This window comes from Spermophilus citellus (assembly GCF_964194105.1).
Source record: "Spermophilus citellus genome assembly, chromosome: 4".
NCBI classification, from domain to species: Eukaryota; Metazoa; Chordata; class Mammalia; order Rodentia; family Sciuridae; genus Spermophilus; species Spermophilus citellus.
In genome coordinates, this window is record NC_138185.1 from 20,705,634 (window position 1) to 20,731,494 (window position 25,861).

Sequence of the window (25,861 nt, forward strand, 5' to 3'; positions counted from 1 at the left end):
ACCCTCATAGTGGGTAAGGAAGCACAGGAGGCTGGGGCCCGAGGTACAGGATGGAAGATGGGCCCCCAGTCAAGTCGCTGGATTCGTGGGGTCTGAGACTGGGTCCCTGGAAGTTGGCCTTATTCCCTCCCAGCACACAGTGGGCCCTTGAGGAAGGCCAATGGATAGAAGAATGAGGAGAGAGAGGGAAGTGGGGAGGAATGAGTGGGTGGGCCACGGCTGGGTGCGGGGAGGACAGGATGCAGGGCGACAGCACAGGAGGATTCATGGGGCTTTGCTCAAGGAGGGCTGTCTGCCAGCCTGGAGCTCTGTCTGTCTGTGAGCCGCTGCCCCTGGGCACCCCTCATTGGCGTGTCTGAGGCCACCTGTGGCTCCTGCAGTGTGCCTGTCCCTGTATCTGGCGGCGTCTGATTCCAAGTTGGTCTGTTGGAGTGTGTCTGTGGCCACGTGTGCCTCTGGGTGTCCCTGTCGTATCTGCTATGTGTGTGACAGAGAGAGAGCCCGAGCTGTGACCTGTCGGATCTGAGTGTCTCTGTCACCCAGGGTCCCGCTGTGGTCCAGGTGGGCGTGTCCCGCTCCCGCGCTGTCTCCCGGTCCCCGAGCTGCGCGGCGGACGTCCGCCAGGGGGCGCACTTGCCGCGGTCCCTCCGGGGCTCGGGTCCCGGGGCGCCCGCTCGGGGCTGGGTGGCCGCGCCCGCCTCGCTCCCGCCCCGCCCCGCCCCGCCGCGGGCTATAAATTAAGGCCGCCCGCGTCACCGGCCAGTGGTCCGCACCGGCAGGGTCCCGCCGCAGTGACCTTGGAGGAGCCGCAGTCCCCCCTTGACCATGGCCGAGGGTGAGTGTCCCAGTCCGCGCCGCCGCTCAGGGACCGGGCTTGCCTCTCGGGTCTCCGGGGTCCCGCGGGGTCGGGGGTCCGCACCCGCCGCGGCTCGGCCGCCAAGTCCCCGACGCGGAGCGCAACAGGTGGGCAGAGCTGGGCCGGGCGCCGGGCTCCCGGGTCTGGAGGGGCGGGCCCTCGGTTCCCCATCCCGGGCACGACCCCGGCTCTGTCCCCCTGGGTCGCCGAGACCATTCAATGCTAAGGCTGCTGTCGACCTGAAGACGCTCTCCTGGCGCGCGGCTGTCACTTTCCCTGGGCCAGTGAATTGGAGCGGGTGCCTGCGGTCCGAGGTGGGAAGCTGTCCAGGGGTGCTGGCCTGGCCCCAGAACACCGAGCTTCACTTGGTCTCTGCCAGCCAGGACCGGGGGTGCCTGCGTCCCTGGTTGTCCCTGGTGGCGGCCAGGCCTGGCCGATTCTAGGAGACAGTTGGCATGCTGTGGGGAGGGGGCAGAGACCAGGCCTGTCCCCTCGGTTCCCTTCCCGCCCTCAAGCTCTAACTCTAGGCCACCTGCTGAGTCTCAGTTTCCCCTCCGGTAAAAGATAGAAAATAGTGCCAGTCCTTGGTGCACCTGTGAGGGCTGAGAGGTGAGATCTAGGGACAGTTCCTACCTGACCCCTACACACACACACAGGGCCACAGTCTTAGGTCCTGGGGGCAGGGATTCTACTATGGAAGATGTCCCTGGAGTAACACTGCTGAACCCAGAATCCCAGCTGGGGGCATGGGAAGAGGGAACTAGGAGAGGGACATGGGGCAGATGGGGCAGGGAGGGGCCGGTGGAACTATGGAACTACCTGAGCTGCTGTGTGATCTTGACCCCCGCTTCTTGGAGACTCAGCTTCCCCAGCATGCTGTGATCTGCCACCTAGATGGACATTTGTCCGCAGTGAAGCTTCTCAACCCTGTCCCCGAAAACGGGGCCCAGTGGGGCTAGGGGACCTGTAAAAGCCGGTTATGATGAGCCCCTAGCCCCATTGCCACAGGGCTCCTTCCCACAGGGCTCCCACTGCCCGGAACTTCTTTCCATCAATCCCGGCTTCTTGAAACTTTGCTTCAGGCAAGAGGCTGAGAAAGTGCTCCATCACCTTGGACCGGGGACTGGCTACCCTCAAGGGGGAAACAATGACCTCTTTCCTGCTGAAACTCCCTGGGGCCGAAGTTTTCAAAGTATTTCCTGGTGGCAGGAAGCTTCTCCTGGCAGAGGCTGCTGGCCTCCCCTGGTGTGATGATAATGGGGTCCTGCTGGGAGGGGTGTGAGGACTCTTTTTCCCAGGAGAGAAAGGCCCAGAAATGGAAGAGGGGGTGGAGCAGCAGCTCTGAGCTGTAGCTAGGTGGCTCCCCGGGTGGGGCTCCAGGATCCTATAGCCCTGACTCAGACCCCAAAGCAGTCACCTGCTGAGCCACCGGGGCCACAGAGCTTGCACCTGTGGAGGTGGACCAAGGATCTTTGTGAGGTTCAAGCGCAGGTTGTCCACACGGACCCTCTGGCTGTCATCGGAACTTGTTGGCCCTCATTTTGGGATATTTCCAGGGTAGGAGGCAGGTGTCCTGACACCAGCGTTCCACTGGGAGGACCCGCTTTCTGGGTGATTTTGGACAAATCCCTGCCTCATTTAGACCACATTCCTCCCACTGGCCCCACATTCCCCCACCCTAGGGCTTCCCCATCTCCACCTTGAACTTGCCAGTGTTGATGAGGGGTGTGCTTCCTGCAGACCCCCACCTGCCTGTTACCTTGTGCCTGACCTGGCCTTCAGTTCCTCTGAAATTATCAATAGAACTTTCACTTATCGCTGTCCTGCCTGGGCTGGACCTTGGGGAAGGGTGCTCCAAGCATCCTCTCCTAGACCTCATGGTGACCCTTCAAGGCTTGGGAGAAGGCACCAGAGGGACCATCTCTTGTCCAGGGTCACAGCGCAGCTCAGAACAAAACCCAGGTCCGGAGGACTCCAAGACTTCTGTTATCTTTTTTTTTAACTTTTTACTATAGAGAATACGGAACGTACATGGAGAAAATAACACACTCAGTCCCCATGTTCTCATGCAGCCTGGCCATCCCCTCTTCCTGCCTCTGACACCTCCCCTGTAATTTGGAAGCAAATGCCAGGCATCACATCATGTGATATCTGTAAATATTCCACTGTGTATCTTTAAAGGATAAGGATTCTCCTTTGTAGGTACCAATTACAAAATTCCTTGGCACCGCCCACCATTTTTCCATCAGTGTTTAAATTGTCTCATATGGGTACTAAACTTTTAAAAAACTGTGTATTTGTTCTTTTCAGTTAAAAAAAAAAAAAACAGAATGTATTTTGTACATCCATGGAGTATAACTTCCCATTTTTGTGTTTGTGCACGATGTGTTCACGTTTTCAGATCTAAGCATGGGACATCTTGTCCAATTCCTTCTGTCTTTCCTGTTCCCGTCGCCTCCCTCCCCTTCATTCCTCTGTCTATTCCAGTGAACTTCTATCCTTCCCTCCCTATTGTGTTAGCATCCGCCCATCCCAGAGAACAGTAGAGCACCTCAAATGACAACGTTAGAACCCCACGTCTCAGGGTGTTCTTCTGCTGCTATACAGTTGTGTATCCAAATACTACTATTCCCTCCAAATAAGCTAAAAATATTATTAAACCTAAAAAAGACCCAACAGAATATAATTCCATACCCAATCCCCCTGCTAATAATTAACCAGAATCCACCATAAATTGGTGACGGTTTTGCAGAGAATCCAGGCCTTTGGGTTTGGGGATTGACTTAGTTCACTTAGCTTGACAATCTCCAGTTCCAACCATTTACCAGCAAATGCCATAATCTAAATTTTTAAAATAGTTTTTAAAATCAAGATCTGAATAAGAGCCACACATCACAATGGGTTGAAAGTTCTCTCCAGTTTCTCTCTAAAGGATCTCCGTTCAGCTTTCCTTTTTGTTTTTTTTTTTTTTTCTTTGTAATTTGTTTGTTAAAGAAACCAGATCCCTTGCTTACAGTCTCCCAGAGAATGGATTCTGCTGGCTGGGTCCCGGTTCTATGTTTAGCCTGATCCTCAGGCCTGGGTATTTCCTGTAAATCCAAAGTTGGACCAGCAGCCAATCCTGTGCAAGTCACCTGTGCACTAATCCTGTCCCCCTGAAGGACCCTCCAGAGTACTTGGGCCCCGGGGAGTGTGCCTCCCACACACTGTTCCTGCCCCTGCTCACAACAGCCCCTGGAGGCAGATCTGCTGTGCCCCACTTGGGACATGGGGAAACTGAGGCCCCAGAAAAGCTGAGCTGGTGAGGGTCACCCCGCGGGAGGGTGGCAGAGCCTTTTCCTGACCGGCCACAGTGGGCGGCCTCGTCCTGAGCAGAAGTAGAGGGGTGGGCCCCTGTGGGGCTGCAGGAGGGCTGGGCTGGGGTTCTGAGCACAGAGGTGTCCTGCGTCACACATCATGGTCCCTGCCTCTCCTGTTATCTCCGTTTCCGTAGATTTGGTTTTGGAGAGGTGTGACTTGGAGCTGGAGGCCAACGGCCGCGACCACCACACTGCTGACCTGTGCCAGGATAGGCTGGTGCTGCGGCGGGGCCAGGGCTTCTGGCTGACGCTGCACTTCGAGGGCCGTGGCTATGAGGCCAGCGTGGACACCCTTACCTTCAGCGCCGTGACAGGTGAGTTCCTGCAGCCCCTCGACCTCGCCCTCCTCTTTCCAACCCACCTGTGGTCACCTCTCCTCTGACAGACGACTTCCTACCTCTTTGCCCCATTGGAGATACCCACCTGTCACTAGCCCCATCTTACAGATGAGGAAACCGAGGCCCAGAAAGTGGAGAGGGAGATGTCACTTCAGGCCATCCGGCCTCACAAACCAGTCTGTTTATGAATCCCTGGATCCCTGGGTGCTAAAGACCTGTCATCCCAGTGCTAGGGTCATGAAGGTCTGTCTAGATCCTGCCTGTCTTTCCCACACCAAAACAACTTTCCAAACTCTTATCAACACTTGCTTCCTGGAGTCCGTACAATCCCGCCACAACCCTGCCGACTCCCACCCCCAGGCCTCTGAGATCAGGCCCAAATCAGGTCTGAGTGGCGGAGAGAGTCCAGCTGGCTCAAACCCGCTAAGTGGACTCGTTGCCTACCTGCTGTGTAACATTGGGCAAGTCACTTAGCCTCTCTGAGCCCCAGTTTCATCATCTGAATGGCACTCACACTGGAAGGTTGTTGAGTGGGGAGAGCCTGGCATGGCGGGGATGTCCTGTAGATCTTGGTGGCTGTTGCTTGTCTCACTCCACAGTCTCCAGGGGTGGATGAAGGGACATTGAGCCCCAGCCAGCCTATCCCCAGATGCCTCTACCCGATCTGCTTTTGTTAACTGTTCCTAGGAAAGTGGTCTTGAGAGCCAAATCAGTTGGTCTGGCTTCTGAGGGGGAACCACACCCTTGGGGTTAGCAAAGGGCCACTTGTTGGGACTCTGGTCCTCAGGCGTGAGAGGCCGCTCTTTCTGAGGTCTTTGAGGGCAGAGAGCGGCAGGCAGGAGCTGGCCCCTGGCTGGGGCCCCATTCACCTGGAGGCGTTTGATAAGGCTTATCAGGGAGACTGCAGGCTGGCCAGGATATCCCTGTCCCTCTCCTCTGCCCCTCCCCTCTTGGCACCCCACACACCAGCATCCTCAGGGCCCTTCTAACAGAGTGAGGGGCGCGGCAGGTCTTTGATCTTCTAGCCTCAGTTTCCCCTTCTGTAAAGTGCAAAGTTGGGGTCCATGACCGGTGAAGCCCTGGTGTGTCCCCTGAGAGGTTCTGCTCAGGTTGGTGCAAAACCCCATTTTTATCTGGGAAGCCCCAGCAGCATCTCAATCAGAAAGGGTTCCCATTGTGCTGAGGAGGAATCTGGGACCTGAAAGACAGAGTCCCTCACCCAGGTAGGCCACTCAGAGAGTCGGGGACACAGCAGGCTTCCAACCCTCACCTGCGGGGAGTGGAGGCTCTTTGTCATTGACCCATAGCGGCACGTCCGTCACCTGCCCACACAGGCGCCTGCTGGGCCTCAGCATGTTCCCCTGTGAAACGGGTGGGTGGGTGGTCACCAGCTGGGTGGCCTGGGATCGGCCACCTTCTTCTTTCGCCTTCTGTCTCCGGCAGCTTCTCGATAGGTCTTTGGGGCCCCACGCTCCGTGCTGGGAGGGCGCGACCTTCCCACCCTGCCGCTGATCTCTGCTTTCCAGTTGACTTATCTCCAGCCCTCGCCAGCACATCCTGGTCACCTCCACGGCCCCTGGTGGGCAGCCATGGCTTCCCTGTCCAGGGTCCAAGTGACCAAGACCCTCCCAGGGGCTGGGGAAGCCTGAGGAACAATACCAGGAAGCTGGGCCCCCACCCCCAGGCCTGGCTTGGGTCAGCGCCCAGCCTGGGACCTGGCTGGGGACACCGCTCCTCTGTTGGAACATTTTAGTTTGTGCTCCGCCTGTCCCACCCCTTCAGGAAAACTGAGACCCAGGGAGGGGAAAGACTGGCCAAGGACACTGGGCGAAGGCCGTCGCCCTTAGCAGTGGCTGTGAATTTTCCCCAGACTGTGGGAGACGTGACCGGCCCCATCCCAGGGCACAGGCCACCCTGGACAAACAGCCCCCTGCCGCGGGGGAGGGGTGCGAAGTCCTGCTCCCTGGAAGGGCGGGCGGTGTGGGGGGGAGCTCTCTGAGGAGCAGGAGCCTCTGCCCTGCAAGCTCACCATTGTCCCCGCCTGCCACCTTGGCCTGGGAAGGGGGCCAGGAGCCCTGGGGTCCTGAGGGTCATTCAGGCCTGGGGCAGTCACCGCGGGGGCCCTGGCCCCACTAAGAGTATCTTGGAGAAGAAGAGAGCAGCAGCAAGGCCAGGGCCAGGCTCTCTCCATGCCCTGCTTCAGGGCCTCTGGGAAGCAAAGGGTGTGAGCGTGTGTATGTGAGTGTGTGTGTGTGTGTGCACGCACAGGCTGCCCCAAGATAGAGAGATGTGTGTTTCTGACCCACCCCCGAGGGTGGTATGTCAACAGAGACAGCGGCTGTGGCCTGTTTCCACAGTGACCAGATAATTGATCATGTAAGCAGGGACTTTACTGAGAATGAAAGGGACACTATTCGCTCTGTGCTGGGGCCCAGGCGTCCACCCGGGCTGTCCTGAGGAGATCAGGACAGACCCTCTTCCCAGCTCAACCCTCTCAGCCTCGGCTTCCTCGTCCGGGGAAGTCATCCGATGCCTTTTGACAAGACTGAGGAGGCTCCTGCTTTCTCCGTGGTCACTCTGAGCTGGCTCCTGGTCAGGGCTTTCTATGAACTCTCACTGAGCTCTCTGAACGGCTCAGGGAGCTCTGGTGATGATGATGTACAACAGAACCAGTGTTTATTGAGCACTTACTGTGTGCCAGACTTTACAACCTCATCTGGAAGTCTCCCAGCAACCTTACGAGGAGGTCCTCGATTAGCTCCATTGAGATGAGAGAAAATGTAGCCCAGAGAAGCTAAATCACCCGTCCCAGGTTACAAACAGGATTCAGGGCTGAAACCGGACCTTGCCAGGCCTGTGGTGTTAGTCTGATACGGTGCCTGGGGCCTGGCCCCTAGGTGGGCCAGGCAGGTGACTAGACCCAAGGCCGCCTGGTTCCCCCCAGTAGCTCTGGAAGTCGGGAAGCACTTAGAGGCTTCCAATCATCTCCTGGCACCCGACAGGGCCCCGAGGCTGTGTCGCCGGTTACTTCATAGTTATATTTGGGCCTGGGTGTGGGTGGGGTGGGCAAGCAGGGAGGAGGGGGCCAGCGCTGGAAGGAGCCCCTTGGTGAGCGGACCCAATGCTGTCAGCGCTGCAGGCAGGGAGGTGAGACATAAAAATAAACCCTCCTGGGCAGCCGCCCAGCCAGGCAGAGAACATTCTCTGTTTCTCCTCTCTGCCGCCCCTGGACAGAAAGTGACCAGCCCCTTCCCGCCCGCCCCGTGACTCAGACCTGTCTGCATGGACTGGGCTGTCCCCTCACCTAAGCAAGCAGCCACATTTTGGGAGCTGGGTACAGGAGATGGAACTCAGGGTCACTCCACCAACCACTGAGCCCCATCCCCAGCCCTATTCTGTATTTTATTTAGAGACAGGGTCTCACTTAGCTCCTCACTTTTGCTGAGGCTGGCTTTGAACTCACGATCCTCCTGCCTCAGCCTCCCGAGCCACTGGGATTGCAGGTGCCACTGCACCCAGAAGCTGCCACTTTTGTGACCGACTCCCAGCATCGCTGGGCCTTTGAGACCCCATTAGGGAGCCTCCCCTTCCGGAAGGAGAAGCAGTGAGAGGGGACACCTGAGGGTCAGGGACCTGGGTTCCGATGCTAACTTGCCCTCATCCTCTCTGGGCCTCAGTTTCCTCACCTGCACCAGGGGTCCCAGAGGAAGCAGGAAATGTCAGCATCAGCATAAAGGGCGGTAGGGAGATGGGGGGCACTGGGGAGCAGCCCTGGGAGACAGAGGCCCTCAGTAGCCTGCAGCAAACAGATCTCAGAGGAGCAGGTGCCATCCTGCCCCGAGCACATGCTCCTGTCTCTGAAAGGGAAGGCGGGAGGTCGCAGATAAAGGGTTGGGCAAGAATGGAGGACTGTGGGGAGCATCCTGCTACGGATGGGCACACAGGGCCTGGGCAGGGGATGAGTCTGTCCCAAGTCACCCTGAGACTCTGCTCCAGGCTGTGCTGTCCTTTCCCCCGGGAGGACTCTCTCTGGTCATGGACCAACTCTCTGCCTGTGACTTTTCATGTGTCCCCACGAAGCCACCCGCAAGGTGGGAGTTCTGATTTTGATTCCCGCCAAGTCTCAGGAGGATGAGCCTCTTGCCAAAGTCCTCTCGACTAAGCCTTGAACCTGGCCTGCGATCCCAGCTGTGTGCCCGCCAGATGTGTGTCCAGCCCCTGCCAGCCCGGGCCACCCCTCTTCACCATTGCTGTCCTCTCTCTCCATAGGCCCCAACCCCAGCGAGGAGGCGGGAACCAAGGCCCGCTTCCAGCTGGCTGACACCCTGGAGCAGGGGACCTGGACGGCCTTTGTGGCGGACCAGCAGGACACCACCCTCTCCCTGCAGGTCAGCACCCCGGCCAACGCGCCCATCGGCCTGTACCGCCTCAGCCTGGAGGTCTCCAGTGGCTACCAGGGATCCAGCTTCGTGCTGGGCCACTTCACCCTGCTCTTCAATGCCTGGTGCCCAGGTGAGCCATGCTCCATCCACAGGTGGTGGGCCACCCAGGGAGGCCACTGGGGACAGCAGGAGCAGGGCAGGAGGAGCATCAGGTGGGTTGGCTGTGCCCACTCAGAGCTGCAGCCTCAGGACATGATTTCTGTACAATCAGGGGACAGGCCCTTGGAGGCAAAATGACTGGCCTGAGGCCACCCAGCTACCCAAGGATTTCTTCCCATGTCTGAGACCCGAGTGTCCCAGCACACTGTGACTCAGGCGTCTCGGTGTTTTCTGCGGCTATCACAGAACACCCCGGACAGGATGATTTTTAACCTCAGCAGTTAATTTGGCTGGTGGTTCTGGAGACTGGGGAGTCCAGGAAGGAGGGGCCGCATCTGGTGAGAGCTTCCTCGCTACATGGCGGAGCACGGCGGTGTCTCAGGTTGTAGAAGCCCCATGTCAGGAATGGGGTGCCTGCCTGGCGCCCAGTGCCGGGGCACTGCCATGTCCTTGTTCTGTCCCACCAGGACCTGCTGTAGACTCCCCGAGGCTGGTCCGGGGAGGCTCGGTGGAGGGCGAGAGGCCAGGGAGGTGACTGAGGCAGCCTCCCCTCTTCGCTGCCTCTTTCTCCTTTTCAACTACTCCCCTTGAGGGTCCCCAGGGGACGCGCCAGCTTCCTCCCTTTCTCAGACAGGAAGCTGAGGCTCAGAGAGGTCAAGTGGTTTCTAGAAGCTCCTTCAGGAAGTGAGTGGACAATGATGGGCAGAGAGAAAGTTAAGGGCTGTGCGGGAGGGTCGGGGGTCCAGGTCCCGGAGCAGAGCCTGCCTGCCCTCCCGGGTGGTGCTTTCCCCGCCTGGCGAGCCAGGGATCCCACCTGCTTCCTTTCCGCTCTGACCTAGTGAGCCAGGGAGGAGGCTGGGGGGACACCAGGAGCCACGGTCCCCGCCCAGCCTGGCACAGCCTTCTCCCTGGATCACTGCTCTATGTTTTTTCTTCTCTATTTTGGGGCATTTTGTGACATTCGTGATCAGGTCCTTTCCATTTTCTCCTTCGAGTATTCCGGCTCTGATTTCTATAGGTGACAGTAAGACACAGAACATAAAAACACAAGCTTCAGGCACAACCGGGAGATGCCTCCCTGGTTCCTAGAGGACACCACTGTCCTCTGTCCAGGGGCCCGTCTCCTGGCTCACCCATGGGCAGGGCTGTTTTGTGGATCTGTGTCCCTCAAACATAAAAGGGGCCCCACAGTGTCCACTGCAGCTTGGTTTCCTCCCCCGTGTCATCTGAGATCCGTCCGCACTGGTCGGTACCCAATCTCTTCATTTCTTCTAAAAGCCTTGTACCCTGCCCATGTCTAGCACTCCACTGATGGCCGTGAGGTCAGCTCCCGTGGCCCATGGGGTGTCACCATGAGCCCCCTGCCTTGGGCACATGGAACCATTTATTGAGTCAGAAGCGGCCTCCTTGGGACCCACTGCAGCTTGGTTTAAATTTTAGTCAGTCCACAGAGGGTGACAGCTGTTGGTGGCCCTGCTCCTGAAGCAGGGACAGGCCTGTGTCCCTACCCACACCCGCTGCAGGGCCTTCGGGTTCAAGGAAGGGCGAGCACGGCTCTGGGGAAGTCCCCTTCCTCCAGCTCTGCCTGGGCCTGCCCTGCTGGTTGGAGTGGCCACTTGCCAGGCAGCACAGTGACTAAAGTGACCCACGTCCAGGCAGGAGGAGTCTTGGGGAGCAGGAAGCTGGGCTGGGCTGGGCTGCTGGGGAGGACACTGCTCTGGTGGGAAAGGGCTGGATCTGCCTATGAGATGGGGCCCCCGGCTCAGGGTGAACGGGATCCAAGGCCAGTCCCAGGCGTCTCCACCTTGACCGGAGACCTGGGCGGGGACCTCGCCTCCAGCTCCCACTCAACCCACCGACACTCTCTGAGTCTTGCTTTCTCTTTCATTCTTGGCGCCGCTGACTCAGCTCCTCCAAGGCTCGCTTTCCTGGCAGTGTGCAGAGCCACAGAGCAGCGTGGGGGAGACGGCCGCCTTCACTCGCTCCCCGCCTCAACAGGAGAGGGGCTGCTGGCCAGGGAACCCAGGGTGGTCTCCCAACAGGCACAGGGCCCCATCCCTGGGCCCACTGTAACTTTAGTGGTTGCCTTGGAAACCAGAAGAAAAAAATGGGCATTTAAGTGGAGCAGTAGGTTTTCGTATGTACTAGTAAGGTGTCCATCCTTAGGCCAGTGCCGTCATCACAACTCTTTAGTTGTCATTGGGCCTTTATTTATTTATTATTTACGCGGTGCTGAGGATCAGGCCCAGCGCCTCACACTCTGCCCCTGAGCCCCAGCCCCAGCCCTGACATTATTATTATTTTTTTAATATGTGCAGGATGGAAGCCCAGGGCCCACCAAGTGCCCAGGGCCCACCGAAGTCATTGTGTGGCTCTGGGTGTGCCCTTCCCAGCCCCAGCTTCTCCATCTGGGACGTGGTCGTCTCAAGCCGGCAGACCTGGGCTCCTGCCATGGGCCTGAGCTTCCTGGCCCCCTTCCTCCCTTCACTGGCCACAGGGACCCAGGGCCCGCATTTCCCCGTGGCCACAGCCTGGCTCTGTCTGGTCCTCTGCTTAGATTGCCGCTCCCCAGGCTCCAAGCACTGAACCGTGGTCACTTCCCCAGGCGGAATTCAGATGCCCCCTCCTGCAGCGAGCCCTCCCCGCCCAGCTGGACAGGGTCCCACTGCCCGGGGCCGTGCGTGATGACCCTCCTTGGCCTCCCGCTGCACCACACCCGCTGTGCCTGGGACTTGCTCCTTCCTCGCACTGGCTCAGGGCTCCAGCACCTTTCAGACCTGCAGCCACACTTTCCTCTCAGGCTGACAGAGGGGGGCAAAGAAGGCAAAGTGACCTGCCCTGGGCCACGTGGCAAGAGATGGTCGGGATCAGGACTTCCTGGCTCCTGGTCAGTGCTCCTTGGTGTCTGGTTTTAAGCGTCACTCTTTCCAGCTACGAAACATCCTTGAGCCTCAGTTTTGCCATCTTTGAAAAGGGACTTCTGAGGGTCCCTTCTTCCTAGGGCTCTTCAGGAGAGTAAATGAATTAATCCACGTCGTAGATTTATCGCGGGCCCTGGCGTGTGGCCTTGGGTGAATGGCAGGCTTTATTGTTACTTACTGATATTGCTTTATCTCATGGGCAAGGGGCTGTTGATTGATGGTTGGTTTTCTATTTAAAAGTTAGAAGGACCTCTGAGATGCTGGCTTGGCCTGGCTGCCGGGCTTGCAGGGACCCTGGACCTCGCCAGACCCAGGGCTGAGGTCCCCCTCTTCCTGCCCACAGCCGACGCTGTTTACCTGGACTCGGAGGAGGAGCGGCGGGAGTATGTGCTCACCCAGCAGGGCCTCATCTACCAGGGCTCGGCCAAGTTCATCAAGAGCGTGCCTTGGAACTTTGGGCAGGTAGGGCTTCATCCCGCCCCTCATGACCACTCAGACCTCTTGCCTCTGAGGCAGCCAGGGACGAAAAGGTGTGAGCGGGTTGCAGAGAGGCCCACCCAGGCCTGTCAAGGATGTAAGGGTCCTTGGCTAGAGGCTCTGAGAGGGCCAGAGCTGTCCTGAGGTCACACAGCCAAGGAATAGCCCTGGGGAATTCCCAGAGAGAGGGGCCCAGGAGAGATGAGAGGCAGCCCTTGGAGGTGCGCTCCGTGGGCTGGGCCTGTGTGGAACAAGCCTCTGAACTGTTCTCAGGGTCAGTGGGTCTCCAACTTGAGTGGACATTAGAGCACCTGGGGGGACGCGTTAAGCACACAGTGGGAGCCCATCCCTCTGTCTGGTTCAGCAGGCTGGGTGGGGACTGCCAATCCAGGTGCCCATGCTGCTGTCCAGTGGCCACAGTGGGGTCTCTGGCTGACCACTGTATCAACCAGCTAGAGAGGTGGGTCAGCCAGGGCAGGTCCGGCAGGGCAGGCTGGGCTCAGCTACGTGGCTCTTCTCTGTGCCCAGCCTGGGCTGGCTCTTATTTCCCGTGTCACCAACGGCCCATGAAACCTCTGAGACTCTGCAGGGGAAGCTCATGAAGCCAGGAGCAGGGCGCCCCCAACCCCGCGACCTCCTGCTGCCTGCGGGGTGTTGGTCTCCCGGGGCGGGGGTCACCCTGATGCTGCTCCCAGCAGCCTCTGGGTCAGGGCCAGTGTCCAGTCCTGCCCTGGGGCCATGGGAAGTCCTCCGTGACCCCGGCTCAGTCCGACTGCCATTTCCTCATCTGAATGTTAGGACTCACCTCCGCCAACACGTCTGCCCACGAGCTCGCGGCCTGCGGGCGTGGAGGGAGCAGTGGTGTCTCCACGGTCGTGAACCATGTCAGAAATGAGTCGGCTCCCGTTTCCCAGGGCTTTTAATTCTCTCCTGACAGAACAAAGCTGTTCCTCCCTTTTAATTTCCTGATGTCCTGCTCTGTGTCGAGCCGCGCTGGGCTGAGAAGCGGTCTCTGCAGAGCTTCAGGAAAAGGTCATGGTCCAGGACGAAAAGACCCGGGGGGAGGGGGCAACTGCCCGTGGGGATCAGGGGGTCTCCTTGAGTAGGGGACTCCTGAGCTGGGTTCTCCAGAACAAGCCGGAGTTTGCCATGTGAGAAGTGGAGGCAAAGGAGGCTCAGAGAGGGGGTTTATGGGGGCTCACAGTTTGTGAGGTTCAGTCCGTAGATGGCGGAATCCTGGCTCTGGGCCCGGGGTGAGGCCACTCATCATGGGGAAGGGCCAGTGGAGGAAAGCACTCAGCTCCTGGTGGGGTCAGGGAGAGTGGGCGAGGGGGATCCCAGTGACCCTCCCCCAGCCACCCCCACCTGCCTACAGTGGTCACCCCATCATTCAAACTGGGGTGGGCTGATTAGGTTCCAGCATCCACAGTCCAATCACTTGACCTCTGAACACTCCTGAATTAACACAGGTGCTTCTGGGGACACCTTGTCCAAACCACAACAGAGTTGTTCTGTAGCATGGAGGGCGACCTGTGACAAAGCCTGATCCAGCACAGGAACACAGTACAGGAGCTGGGGGCAGGCAGAAGAGACCCTGAGGTGTCAGACGGATGGTCCATGAAAGCTGACAAGGAGGGGGTCCTGCTTCTGATCAATATAACAGTTGACTTGCAAGGAGGAGAAAGTGTGAGCCATGCAAAGAGTAGCAGGGAGGGCATTTCAGGCAAATGAAAAAGCAAGTGCAAAGGCCCTGAGGCAGTGAGTGTGGGGTGGAGTGAGCATGGGTGGGAGTGACAAGACATGAGGTCAGACAGCCGGAGAGTGCAGATCATGAAAGGCCTTGCGGATTGCGGGAAGAAGTCTCTCCGAACTCTTGGTGCAGCTGAAACGTAATCTACTTCAGTTCCAATCAGCAGTGTGTGGAGGAGGCGGCTTCTGGGCTCCTCATTCTCCTCTCGTTTCCCCTGACACAGTTTGAAGACGGGATCCTGGACATCTGCCTGATGCTCTTGGATATCAACCCCAAGTTCCTGCAGGACGCCAACCAGGACTGCACAGGCCGCAGCAGCCCAGTGTATGTGGGCCGAGTGGTGAGCCGCATGGTGAGTGGCAGGTTCCTAACCCCCGTGATGTCCCAGGACAGGCTGTGTGCTGGGGGGCTCAGGACATGGGACATCTCCCCAAGAAAGACAAGATTTAGACAAATGAGGGCTATACCACCAGCTCCCCCAAAGCAACTCATTCATTGAGCAGATATTTATGAAGGCCCACCTCTGTCCTGGGCTCTGGGGATACAGCAGCTGGGTATAAAACACGTCCAGTCCCCGGCTTCAGAGAGCTTACGTTCCGGTGGCCAGGTGAGAGGAGCCAGATGGTTACCAAATGTCACATGACCGAGCGCACAGGCATACATGACTATGGCCCCCTTGAAGGGGCCTGGGGTGTGGTCTGACCACAGCACCTAGCCTCGGAGGTGGCTCCCCCTGAGCTGCTGTCATAGCTAGGAGGAGGAGGGGCTATGCAAAGGCCCTGAGGAGAGAAGGACCTGAACAGAAAGGAGACCAGTGAGGCTGCAGCCCAGTGAGCAAACAGGAGCTGGGTGCTGCCGAGGTGGGCAGGGGTCAGGCCCTGTGGCCTGCTGGGCCGTGGGCAGGAGGCTGGATTTTGTTCTGCAGGGAATGAGACTTGAGGGGGGATGACAAGATCTTGGTGGGGTCCAGAGGAGCTTGTGTAAAGCTCAGATGACCTGCATGTTGGAGCACACCTGGCTCCTGGAAGGAAGCCATTCTCCAGGCCGCCCTCGGGGCCCGACCCCCACGGGCCTCCTCCTCCTGCCTCCTGTCTCCCGACTTGGGCTCCAGCCCCCGCCGTCTCCCTCAGGCCACAGGCTCTATCCCCCACGATGTCCCCCTGGTTGCAGGTGAACTGCAACGATGACCAGGGCGTGCTTCTGGGACGCTGGGACAACAACTACGGGGACGGCGTCAGCCCCATGTTCTGGATCGGCAGCGTGGACATCCTGCGGCGCTGGAAGGACCACGGCTGTCAGAACGTCAAGTACGGCCAGTGCTGGGTCTTCGCCGCCGTGGCCTGCACAGGTGAGCGCTCACGGAGGCCTGCCTCAGCCTCCGCCAGCCCGGGAAGGAGCACGGGGCGGCACTCAGGAGACCCGTCCAGCCCTGCGGCGAGGCAGAGTGACCTGCGGCCTGTGGCCACTCTTCCCTGGTCCTCTCCCCAAAAATACCTCTAGGTGGTTTTTAGGCTCAAGGGACGTTATTGGGGAGCAGCGTGGGCTCAGGGCTGAGAACCTGAGTTCTGGAGCCGGGCACACCTGAGCTCAAGGCCTGGGGCAAAGACTTCTCGCTGACCTCAGTTTCCTCGTACGTAGAATGGGGACAACGCCGTCCGCCTTGGGGTGGGTGTGACGTACAGCTGCTCAGCACAGAACTGGGCCCAGGGTAGCTGTCAGCGTACATTAGCTATCAATACCTCGAAGATAATAGTAAGGTGTCGGTTGAGAAAGAGAAAGGAGGTTCTAAGATCTGGAGGGGAAGGTCAAGCAACTTGAAACCAGAAAAGTAAAATGGGTTTTAAAAGATTTTGAAGATTTAGGCCCAGGAAATGTTGATGGTGTCCCAAGGTTGGTAACGGTGCTTCAGAGAAGAGGCTCCATAGCATCACATACAGCTAAGAACTCAGCCTCTGGGGTCAAGGGCTGTGTCCACAGCCTACTTCACAGGAGCTGTGTGCCCTTGGGGAAATCACTAACTCCTCTGAGCCTCAGTTCCATGGTACATAACATGGGCATAATACTAGTACCTTCATCCCGGGATACCTGGGAGGTTAAACGAGTCAGCCTGTGCAAAGTCAGCCTGTGCGAGGCACTTGAAGGGTTTCAGGCACATAACGACAGAATCCAACAGGCTGATCTGCAGCTCCCAGATGTTCTGTCTCCAAGACCAGAGCTCCAGCCAGATGAGGGTCACCAGGACGTCCTCCACACCCCAGGCTGGGTGGGGTGGCCTGGCCCGGGTTCTCCCCAGGCCATCAATCCTGTCCTCCCTGCCTCCCAGCCTCCCCCCGACCTCCCTGCCTCCTCCCTCATGACCTCTGACTTCCCTTTTCTTGTGGAAACTCCCTGGCCCAGACCCTGCCTTCTGGGGGACTAGAGCCCATCTTCGCAGAGCAGCCCGTGGATTCTCCCAGGAAACCCCGCAGCGGTGGCCTGTGTCCCCAGGCTCTCCTGCACATGCCATAGTCACCTAAACTGCTGGTGGCAGGCCACCTCCCCCCCAACTGTCCTCTCTGCAAGGCCAAGGAAGGCTCGGTCCAGCCCACGGGCTTTGGAGCTGGCCTGCGGTGCTGGGTGGACTCAGGCGAGAGAAGGGTGTCTCTGAGCCTCGGTTTCTCCCCTGGAGAAGGGAGCCGGGGCGAGGGTCCTAAGGCCTGGGCAGATGTCACTTAGCACAGTTCAGGTGAGACCTGGGCCTGGGTTTCAGGGACTCTGGGGTCCTGCATCCTCAGGTGGCTCCCGGGCCTCTTCTCCATGCCCACGAGCCAGATGACACTGACCAGACCTGCATTTGCCTTGAGAGGCATGTGACGCGTTGCTGTTCCCAAGTGCCTCCTCGGTCCTGCCCCGGGCACTGGGCAGACCAGGCTGCCCACACTGCGGCCTTTCTCTGAATCACCATGACATCCAGACAAGCTGCTATTCTTAGCTCTTCTTACCCAGGAGGAAACAGAGGCTCAGAGAGCGGAAGTGACTTTCCCAAGGTCACACAGCTGATGTTGGCATAGTCAGGCTCTGGCCAGGTGTGCCTAGTTCTGGGGCAGCGCCTTACAATGTGGCCCAGCGGCCTCTTGGGACATGATCCCAGAGTCAGGAGTGGTGCCAGCTCTTGGCAGCAGAGACAGGCCTCCCAGCCTCTGTACTCAGATCCATTGCATGTGGGGCAAGGTTCAGGGTTGGGACACCAGCCGTGACTGAGGGCAGCAGCAGGCCTGGCCCCTGTCCAGAGCGCAGGGGCACGGGAACCAGGTGTCCAGCGTCACAGCTGCGCTTTCCTCTGGGCACGCCCACGGGTCCCAGGGCCGGAATCCAGGGCCATCCGGGAAGCCGGGAAGCCCTCGGCCTGGCGGATGGGCACAGGGACAAAGGTCACATCCCCCTCCCCCCCCCCGCCCCCTGCTCAACTTCAATCAAAACTCAAAGTCCCACACAGGTCCCCAGGAGAGGCCTGCTGGGTTTCTGTTTCGCTTCCTGGTTTAGGATAGTACTTTCTCTGTCCTTCCCTGGGTCACTTTTACTCAAGTAGCTCGGGAAACAGGGTGCACAAAGGCACCCAAGCCTTCACCCCCGGAGCGCCCAGCGCCCCCTTTGGGCAGGATCTGCCCGGGGCCTTCCTCCCTCCCCTGCGCTGGGCCTGTGGGTGCCAGTCACCGCCCTGCTCCTTTCCACCTGCCATCGCCACGTTGCCCTCGCCCCAGTAAGCAGGGCTCTGGCCTGGACGCGGGGCCTCCCTGAGCCTGAGGACCTTGGCCTGCACCGTGACGCTGTTTTACAGGGTCACTTACAGTTACGGTCTGGGGAAATGAGGATGGACCCCATCGTGCTGTGAGTGCAGATCTGGATGGGGCACCCAGGCTTGGCAGGGTGGCCTCCCAGGGGGCACAGCGTGTGCCAGTGCCCTGAGGCAGCGGGATTAGGAAGGGCTGGAGGTCAGGGTGGCTGGACCAAAGCAACAGGGGGAGCCAGTCTTGCAGAGCCAAGGGTCAGAGGCAGAAGTCTGGCCTTGACCTCCAGGGCCCTGGGAGCCATTGTCAGAGGAGGGTCAATGTCCTATTTGCAGTTGGAGTGCTGAGAGGTCACAGGGGACGTGGGCGGCCAGTGAGCCGAGCATCATCATCCAGGCAGAGGGCTGGACTGTCCCCTCCCCACCTGCACCATGGTGCCCGCGCACCGGGGTGGAGATGGGCCAGTGTCCCGGGCCCCGGCTGGCCTGCTGAGTGGCCCCTGTGTCCCCAGTGCTGCGCTGCCTTGGCATCCCCTCCCGTGTGGTGACCAACTACAACTCGGCGCACGACCAGAACAGCAACCTGGTCATCGAGTACTTCCGCAACGAGCTTGGGGAGCTGGAGAGCGACAGGAGCGAGATGATCTGGTGAGGGCCCGGGAGGCCGGGCCGGGAGGGGCACTGTGGACAGGCACCTGGGGACATCTGAATTGGGCCTGAGAGAGGAGCAGTTCTGGGCAGGGGAGGCTGGGCCTGTGCAGAGGCCTGTGTGGGGGTGACCAAGGCACTGGGAGGGGTGACGGGAGGAGGATGTGGGAGTCGGGGAGGACGGGGGAGGGCCTGGGCTTGTCTCCAAGGGCAGTGGGTTGTCCCTGCACCTCAGGGTGTGAGGTGGCTGCCGAGACCACTGGGGACCAGGGGACAGAGGCAGGAAGGGAGAGATGGGGTGCCTGGGGCAGGGGGTGTCCAGGAGGGTGGTGAAGAGGCCTGAACCCGGGTGGGTGGAGCCTCTGGGCAGGAAAAGCAGGGAAGGAGGCAGGAAGGACAGGGAGGGGCGCTGGGGGCCCAGGGCAAGGCCCCAGCTGAGACCCCCGGGAGGAGCCCAGGGGCTGCTGGGACTTGCTGGGTTCAGCTTGGGACAAGGCCTGAGGCCATCCATGGGGGGCCATGCTGAGCTGGTTCCCTGCGTCCCTCCCCCCAGGAACTTCCACTGCTGGGTGGAGTCGTGGATGACCAGGCCAGACCTGGAGGCGGGCTACGAGGGGTGGCAGGCCCTGGACCCCACGCCCCAGGAGAAGAGCGAAGGTGGGTGGGCGTGGCCGTCACTTGGTGGGAAGCCAGGCTCGGATGGGGGACGGGGGAGCTGGGGTTCCAACCCGAAGACCACCAAAGACCACCAAAGACCACCGGCTGGGCCACACAGCCGGGCCTCCTTACCTGTTCACGATAGGCTTTTTTATAATTTGAAAAGCAATGCAGAGCTCAAGAAGGAAGGACAAAAGCCAAATGGCACCTTCACATTGCCCCCAAATAAGCACCATCATCCTCCCACGTGGCTTCAGCAATTTCAAATCAGATCCTTGTCTGTGTGTGTGTGTGTGTGTGTGTGTGTATGCATGCATGTGCACGTGCATGATTTGGAGAGTGCACCAACGCAAGATTTGGCAAAGCATTGTGGGCCCTTTGATATTGTATAATGCGTCTGGTTACAAAGAAAACCTAAGTTATTTCAAGGACTAAGAAAACAAAGTGCCGTTGGATGCCAGATGCTTTTCTTATACAACAAGACCAGTGGGGGGCAGCCTGTCCTGTAATACAGCTGTCAGGATGAGCACGCATGCCCTCTCCTGTGACCTGGGACAACTCAAGGTGATTTGGAAACACCTGCGGTTCTTGGGGGTGACGAAGTCACAAGTGCTCTGGAGAGGCTACCGAGTTGTGTTGCCTGCTTGCAGTGGGAGGGTGTGGCACCAAAGTGCCTGGGTTGAAGATGACCTTTTCTCCATATCCAAGTTCACGGATCCCTGCACTGTGTGGCCAGGACCTTCACGGACCCAGCTTAGGGACTCCAGCCACATCCATTGCTCAGCGTACCAGCCGCATTTCTCCACCTGTGATCTGCATTTTCATTTAGCGTTACTCGGTTTCATCACGTGTCAAAACATGTCGGCCCAGCTCCTAGTCCCCAACATTTAAGTTGTGGCCAGGGTGCAGGGGTCATAAACCACTCTGACACAAATATGAGCACTGTCCACGTAGCAGCTGCTGCCGGGCAGGCTGGGGGACACTGAGCTCAGCTCTGAGCCTCAGAGGCAGATGGGACAGCTGCCCTCCCTCTGATGTCTTCCCACGGCTCTGCTCCAGGGTAGCCTTGGGATCTGTTTCTATTTTATTTATCAAATATCTGCGCAGCAGTTAGTGTGTGCCCAGGGCCTTCCGTCTGTCACTCACAGGGTAAGTGGCCCAGCCACGCAGCTAATAAGAGCTGAACTAGAATGGGACCCTGAATGTTGGGCTCCAGTGTCCTTTTACTGAACCCTCCTCTCTCTCTCCCTCCTACCCCCAAACAGGGACATACTGCTGTGGCCCGGTCCCCGTTCGTGCCATCAAGGAGGGTGACCTGAACACCAAGTACGACGCCCCTTTCGTCTTCGCTGAGGTCAATGCCGATGTGGTGGACTGGATCCGGCAGGAGGATGGCTCCTTGCACAAGTCCGTCAACAATTCCTTGGTGGTGGGGCTGAAGATCAGCACCAAGGGCGTGGGCTGCGACGACCGGGAAGACATCACCCACACTTACAAGTACCCCGAGGGTAGGCGCAGCACTGGGGGGGGGGCTCTATCACAGCCTTGCAGTTAAGCGCCTGGTTTACCAGCCCGGCTGCCTTGTGTACGTGTGTGCACTTCAGTGGGCACCTAGGTCAGCGAGCCGCAGGCTGCGTTCCATCTCTTAGAAACGAGGATGGTAGGAAGGATTATTCATTTAGGAAAATAATTCAGTGATTCTATATTCCACAAAAGGATCTCCTCTGTTTTTTAAGCCTTATTTTTTGATGGTTTCAACTCTCATTTTTATTTTTTTTATTTTGGGGCCTTGCATGTGCCAGGTGAGTGCTTTACCCTCAAGCTTCTCTCCCGGACCCTGGTTTGACCTCTGATGGACCTGAAGGGGTGGCTGCTGTAGAGACCTGGAAATGGATGATGTTGTTTACCATGTTGCTTAGCAACAACACCATCACATCAGGGGAAGGACCTACAACTGTAGAGGGACAATTCCATGCATTTTTGCTTTAGTGTCATTGTATTAGAGGGGCTTGAAAGTCCAGAGAAGCCACAAAGGAGCACATCCTGGCACTTGGCAGTTGTTTTTTTTTTTTTTTTTTTTCAGTGTTTGACGGACAGCTGGGAAGGTGAGCATGAAGGGGGGTGGGGAGGTTAAGGAGAGATGGGCCGAGAAGAGCCCAAAGGTAAGATGGGTCCGATCCAGCACAGGACGAGGGATCCTCCTGCTGCTCATGTTAAGTCCGTAGGGAGCAGAGGACTTGTTAAAATGGCTCTGGGCGCCTCCACTTTCCACCTCAACGCGATGGAGACTTTCTCAGTATTGATTGTGTGTGTGCCATCTCTGTGGGGCTCACGGAGGTGACTTAAAAATTAAAGTCCCCGCCGACTTTCCTGGGCTGCCTGAGGTTGGCTATCAGGTGGCCGCGCTTTAGCTGGAAACGGTAAGAGCAGAAGAGGACGTTTCCCTCCACCTTCGAAAACTCCAGAGCCCGTGGCTTGATGGAGAGAGAAACGCAGCCCACGGCTACCCAGGAGAGGTGGGTGGAGTATTACGAAAGGAGCAGTTGATTCCCTGGAGAGCTGGACAGGGAGAGAGGAGGAGGGAAGGACTTCAGGGGAAGTGGTCCTTATGCAGACAATCGGAGGTGAGAAAATTGGTATTCTGTTTGTGTGGGGGATGCACCAAGCCCCGTTATAGGACCTCGGTGTGACATAAAGATAAATGAAACACAGGTTTGTCTCTCAGTCATCTCAAGGGGATAAGCACATAAACAACCTGAAGAGGGAGTGAGTGGTCAGAGAAACTTCCTGAAGGAGGGGGCATGGGGGCTGGGTTTTAAGGGATGTACAGGAGTTCACTTATGGAAAATAGGACTGTTTTCTCCTCCTGCAAAGAGACTCCAGCTGTGATTGGGGCTCCCTTCCCATCCCTACAGGGTCCCCAGAGGAGAGGGAAGCCTTCACGAAGGCCAACCACCTGAACAAACTAGCTGAGAAGGAGGCGGCTAAGGAGACGGAGGTGGCCATGCGGATCCGCGTGAGCCAGAGCATGAACATGGGCACTGACTTTGATGTCTTTGCCTACATCACCAACAACACCCCCGAGAACCGCGAGTGCCGTCTCCTGCTCTGTGCCCGCACCGTCAGCTACAACGGGGTGCTGGGGCCCGAGTGTGGCTCCAAGAGCCTGCCCGATCTGACCCTGGAGCCCTTCTCAGGTGAGGACCTGTGTCTAGTGGCCACCGGCTGCCAGTGTGCCCCGCAGGGCCCTGTGGCTCAGCCTGCATAACTGACCTCGCAGACACAAAGCCCCTGCCTGGGTGGGGCCCTGTCCTGAGCACTTCCTAGACAGCCACCCGTCCGGTTCTCAGAACAGAGCTGAGGCGGACTTGATCACTGCCCCCCTCATTTTCCAGATGAGGAAACGGAGGCACAGGGAGGTTAAGTAACTTTCCCAAGGTCACACAGTGAGGAAGGTTTGAACCCATCTCAGCAACTGCGCTATTCTGTGTTTGTTTCCTGTCATTTCCCTGTGACCCCTGCCAGCTCTCAGACCCTCTGCTCCCCTCTCCTGGCCACTACCTTGCCTCTGCCTCCAGCTGCAGGAGCCTCCCACTGCCCGGCTGAAGGTTTCCATTGCCCCCGGTATTGTTGGCCTCAGAGAAAGGAGGCCCTCGTGGGTGGGCACTGGAGGCCCTCGTGGGTGGGCACTGCCCATGGAACTCTTGGCAAGGGTGCAGATTCCACATCTGTACTGCCCAGGACAGGTGGCCGCCAGCTCCATGTGGCCACTGGGCGCTGGAAATGCAGCAGCTGCTGAGGGTTTTAATTCTTAGAAGTTAGGTAGAGCCTGTGACCAGAAGCTGCCCTGTGTGACAAGGCAGCCCAAGGGCACTGGACAGCCTATGTGGAGTCTCCTGGCTCTGCCCCCAGAGCCCTGCCTGCCTGGTAGAGCCCCGCCCAGAGGGCAGTGTTGGGCAGCCCCATGTTGGCCCCCAGCAGAGCCCATGTTGGTGGCTCATGCATGGGGCCAGACTTCTGCACAGTGGTCCCCTCGGGCCCTGGGGCTCCTGCAGTGTCTCTGTGCCTGGGCCCAGAGGTCAGTGTGAGGCAGCTGGAGTTCCGTCTTCCACCCTCCTCCCACGGCCTGTCCCATCTTCTCCTGGGGACAGCCCAGCAGGCAGGAGGGGACAGAGGGGTCTTGGAGCTGGGAAAGCCCGGGGAGCTGTGGTGTGAGGCTCTGGCCATGCCCTAAGGGGCAGCGTGACCATGTGGACCATTGTCCCTATCGCTGGGCAAAGACCTCCGCTCCACCCAGGGTCCCCATCCAGCCCGAGGGACTCATACCCGGACACTGTCAGCAGTGTCCACAGCAGGCACTCTACCTGGGAGCCTGCGTGACATTCAACAGGATGACCAGAGGGTGAGAGCCCGGGCAGGACGCCCTCTGCCTTTACAGCTTCCATCTGCTACCCCCCTTTGTCTACGACGCCGGCCTCCCCCTCCCCTTGCCCACCCTGGACCCCCAGGGCTGGGTGCGGGGTTCAGCCTGCCAGTGCCCAAGAGAGCAGGCCTGCGAGTCGCGCCCAGGTCTTGTCTTCTCTCCTGGGCCCACAGGCTCATCGAGACCCCTGTCAGGGCCCTCTGCAGGGACCCAGACCTCTGCGGCAGAGCCCCCTCCCTGGGCTGTAGGAAGGCGTGAGGGCAGGTGAGGGCAGGTGCTTTCGGAGCCCCAGATCATCCCCGCTTGCTAAATGGGGCAAGCAAGGGCAGGCCTCCCTGACGGGCAGCTTCTCTGACGGGCAGCCGCGAGGCTGGGGGACAAGAGGTGAGCTCGGGAAACATCTGGAAAGTTCGCCCTGGTGTCAGCACACGTGGGTCCTCACTCCTCACCGGGCAAAAGTGGGAAGGAGCCAGGGAGCCTGAGAAGCCCCAGGACCTTTGCCGTTGTGCCACTCAGTGGTGTGGGACGCTGTCACCTCTGCCTCTACCCACCAGGAATCAGGGGCAGGCTCCTTTCCTACAGGTGCGAGGGGCGCTTGGGACCCTGGGTTCTGTTCCTGCCATCTGGCGCTGGCCGCGGCCCTGGGTCTTTCTCTCCTCCACTCCGGGCTGCAGGGTGCGAGGGCTGGCTCAGCCGCTTCTTTTTAGGGGCACACCCTCAGGGCCAGGGCACACCCTCAGGGCCAGATCATGCTCAGAGCAGTTCTGAGGGGAGGAAGGGCCTCTCCTGGAATGTGGGGCATGGAGTGGCCGGCAGGTCACCCTGTGCCCTTTGCCTCCCAGATAGCATCAGAGCGCAGCGCGGTATTGTTATAAGGTTCTCATCATCCTGGAGTGTGCTGGGGCGGACAGCGCTCCTGCTGGGGGCTCAGGAGGGACACAGCCTGCCTGTTGGGAGGGAAGGGGTCCTGTGTGTTCTTCTCTGGCAGGAAGATGGGGCCCATCCAAGATGCCCTCCTGGGGCCTCTGATGTCGAGGTCATCTGAGCCCCCCACTCTGGGGAGGTGTTTGTTGCTCTTTGAGGATAAGATCTGGGGATTTCCATGTGCTCATGGACAGGAAGCCAGGCCCAGGATACAGAGGCAAATCCAGCTGCCCCCAGCCCTGCCTCCTCAGTCTGTTGCTTCTCTCCCCTCCCCTCCCCTTCCTGTCCCCACCCTTCTCCCTCACCCGTCCAGGTGGGTCACCCGGAAAGTAGCCAGTGTGGCCTCGGTGACCATCCCCAGGTCACCGTCCAGAACAGGGCATGTCATCCGAGGAATGAGCATTTCCTCCCCCTGGGCAGCCTGTGGCCCAAGGCCAAGGCCGAGGCCAGGGCTGTGACCGGCAGCTCTCCGCGGTCCAGCCCTGTCCCGGCCTCAGCCTCCTGGAGAAGCAGGCCCCGCCCCCCTCAGCCTCCTGGAGAAGCAGGCCCCGCCCCCCTCAGCCTCCTGGAGAAGCAGGCCCCGCCCCTACCCCCCCAGGCTCCTGGAGAAGCAGGCCCCGCCCCCCTCAGCCTCCTGGAGAAGCAGGCCCCGCCCCTACCCCCCCCCCCCCAGGCTCCTGGAGGGCAGGGCTTTCTTCTTTCCTGAGGAGCTGCTCCACCAGGTCTGGGAACAGCCATCCCACCCCCTTTTGTCCTGGTTGGCACAGAAGTCTGGGTGGCTCCCGGTCGCATCATCTGATGAGAGCTTGGAGCACGTCCACCGGACGGATGTGCAGGGGCGGCAGGTGGCGGGTGGCACTTGCCAGAGGCGCCCGGCCCACAGCCCCCCAGCTGCAGGGGCGGGGTGTGGACCTCCAGCCCCATCAGCCCCCAGGGCTCTGGGAGAAGCTTCGAGGTGCTGGTTGGCCTTTGGCCTCCCTCAGCCTTGCTCTTCTCCCTCCTTAGAGGGCGAGCAGCCCCGGGCAGGTTAACCCCAGCTGACTTTTGTTTGCTTGTTTTAATTTTTACCAGTGACTTTCTGCTTCTGGTAAATGAGATAGTTTGCTGCAAGTAATGATAAAAAATTTCCCTGAAGGAAAAAAAAAAGTTAGAAAAAAAATTGAGAGCAAGTTTGTGTGTGTGGGTGTGGTCGGGGGACGGA

The 25,861-nt window shown here is 59.0% G+C and overlaps 1 protein-coding gene across 1 annotated transcript in view; it reads left to right on the forward strand.

The window, feature by feature from the left end:
• The first annotated feature begins 679 nt into the window (after positions 1-679).
• TGM2 (transglutaminase 2) overlaps positions 680-25,861 on the forward strand; it is a 29,686-nt gene continuing 4,504 nt past the window's right edge. The window contains exons 1-10 of the mRNA XM_081292626.1: positions 680-835; positions 4,350-4,529; positions 8,823-9,065; positions 12,359-12,477; positions 14,466-14,594; positions 15,413-15,590; positions 18,521-18,656; positions 19,210-19,313; positions 20,579-20,821; positions 22,229-22,510. Coding sequence (XP_081148752.1) covers positions 826-835; positions 4,350-4,529; positions 8,823-9,065; positions 12,359-12,477; positions 14,466-14,594; positions 15,413-15,590; positions 18,521-18,656; positions 19,210-19,313; positions 20,579-20,821; positions 22,229-22,510 — 1,624 coding nt within the window. The 5' untranslated portion in view covers positions 680-825. The remainder of the gene's footprint in view (positions 836-4,349; positions 4,530-8,822; positions 9,066-12,358; positions 12,478-14,465; positions 14,595-15,412; positions 15,591-18,520; positions 18,657-19,209; positions 19,314-20,578; positions 20,822-22,228; positions 22,511-25,861) is intronic.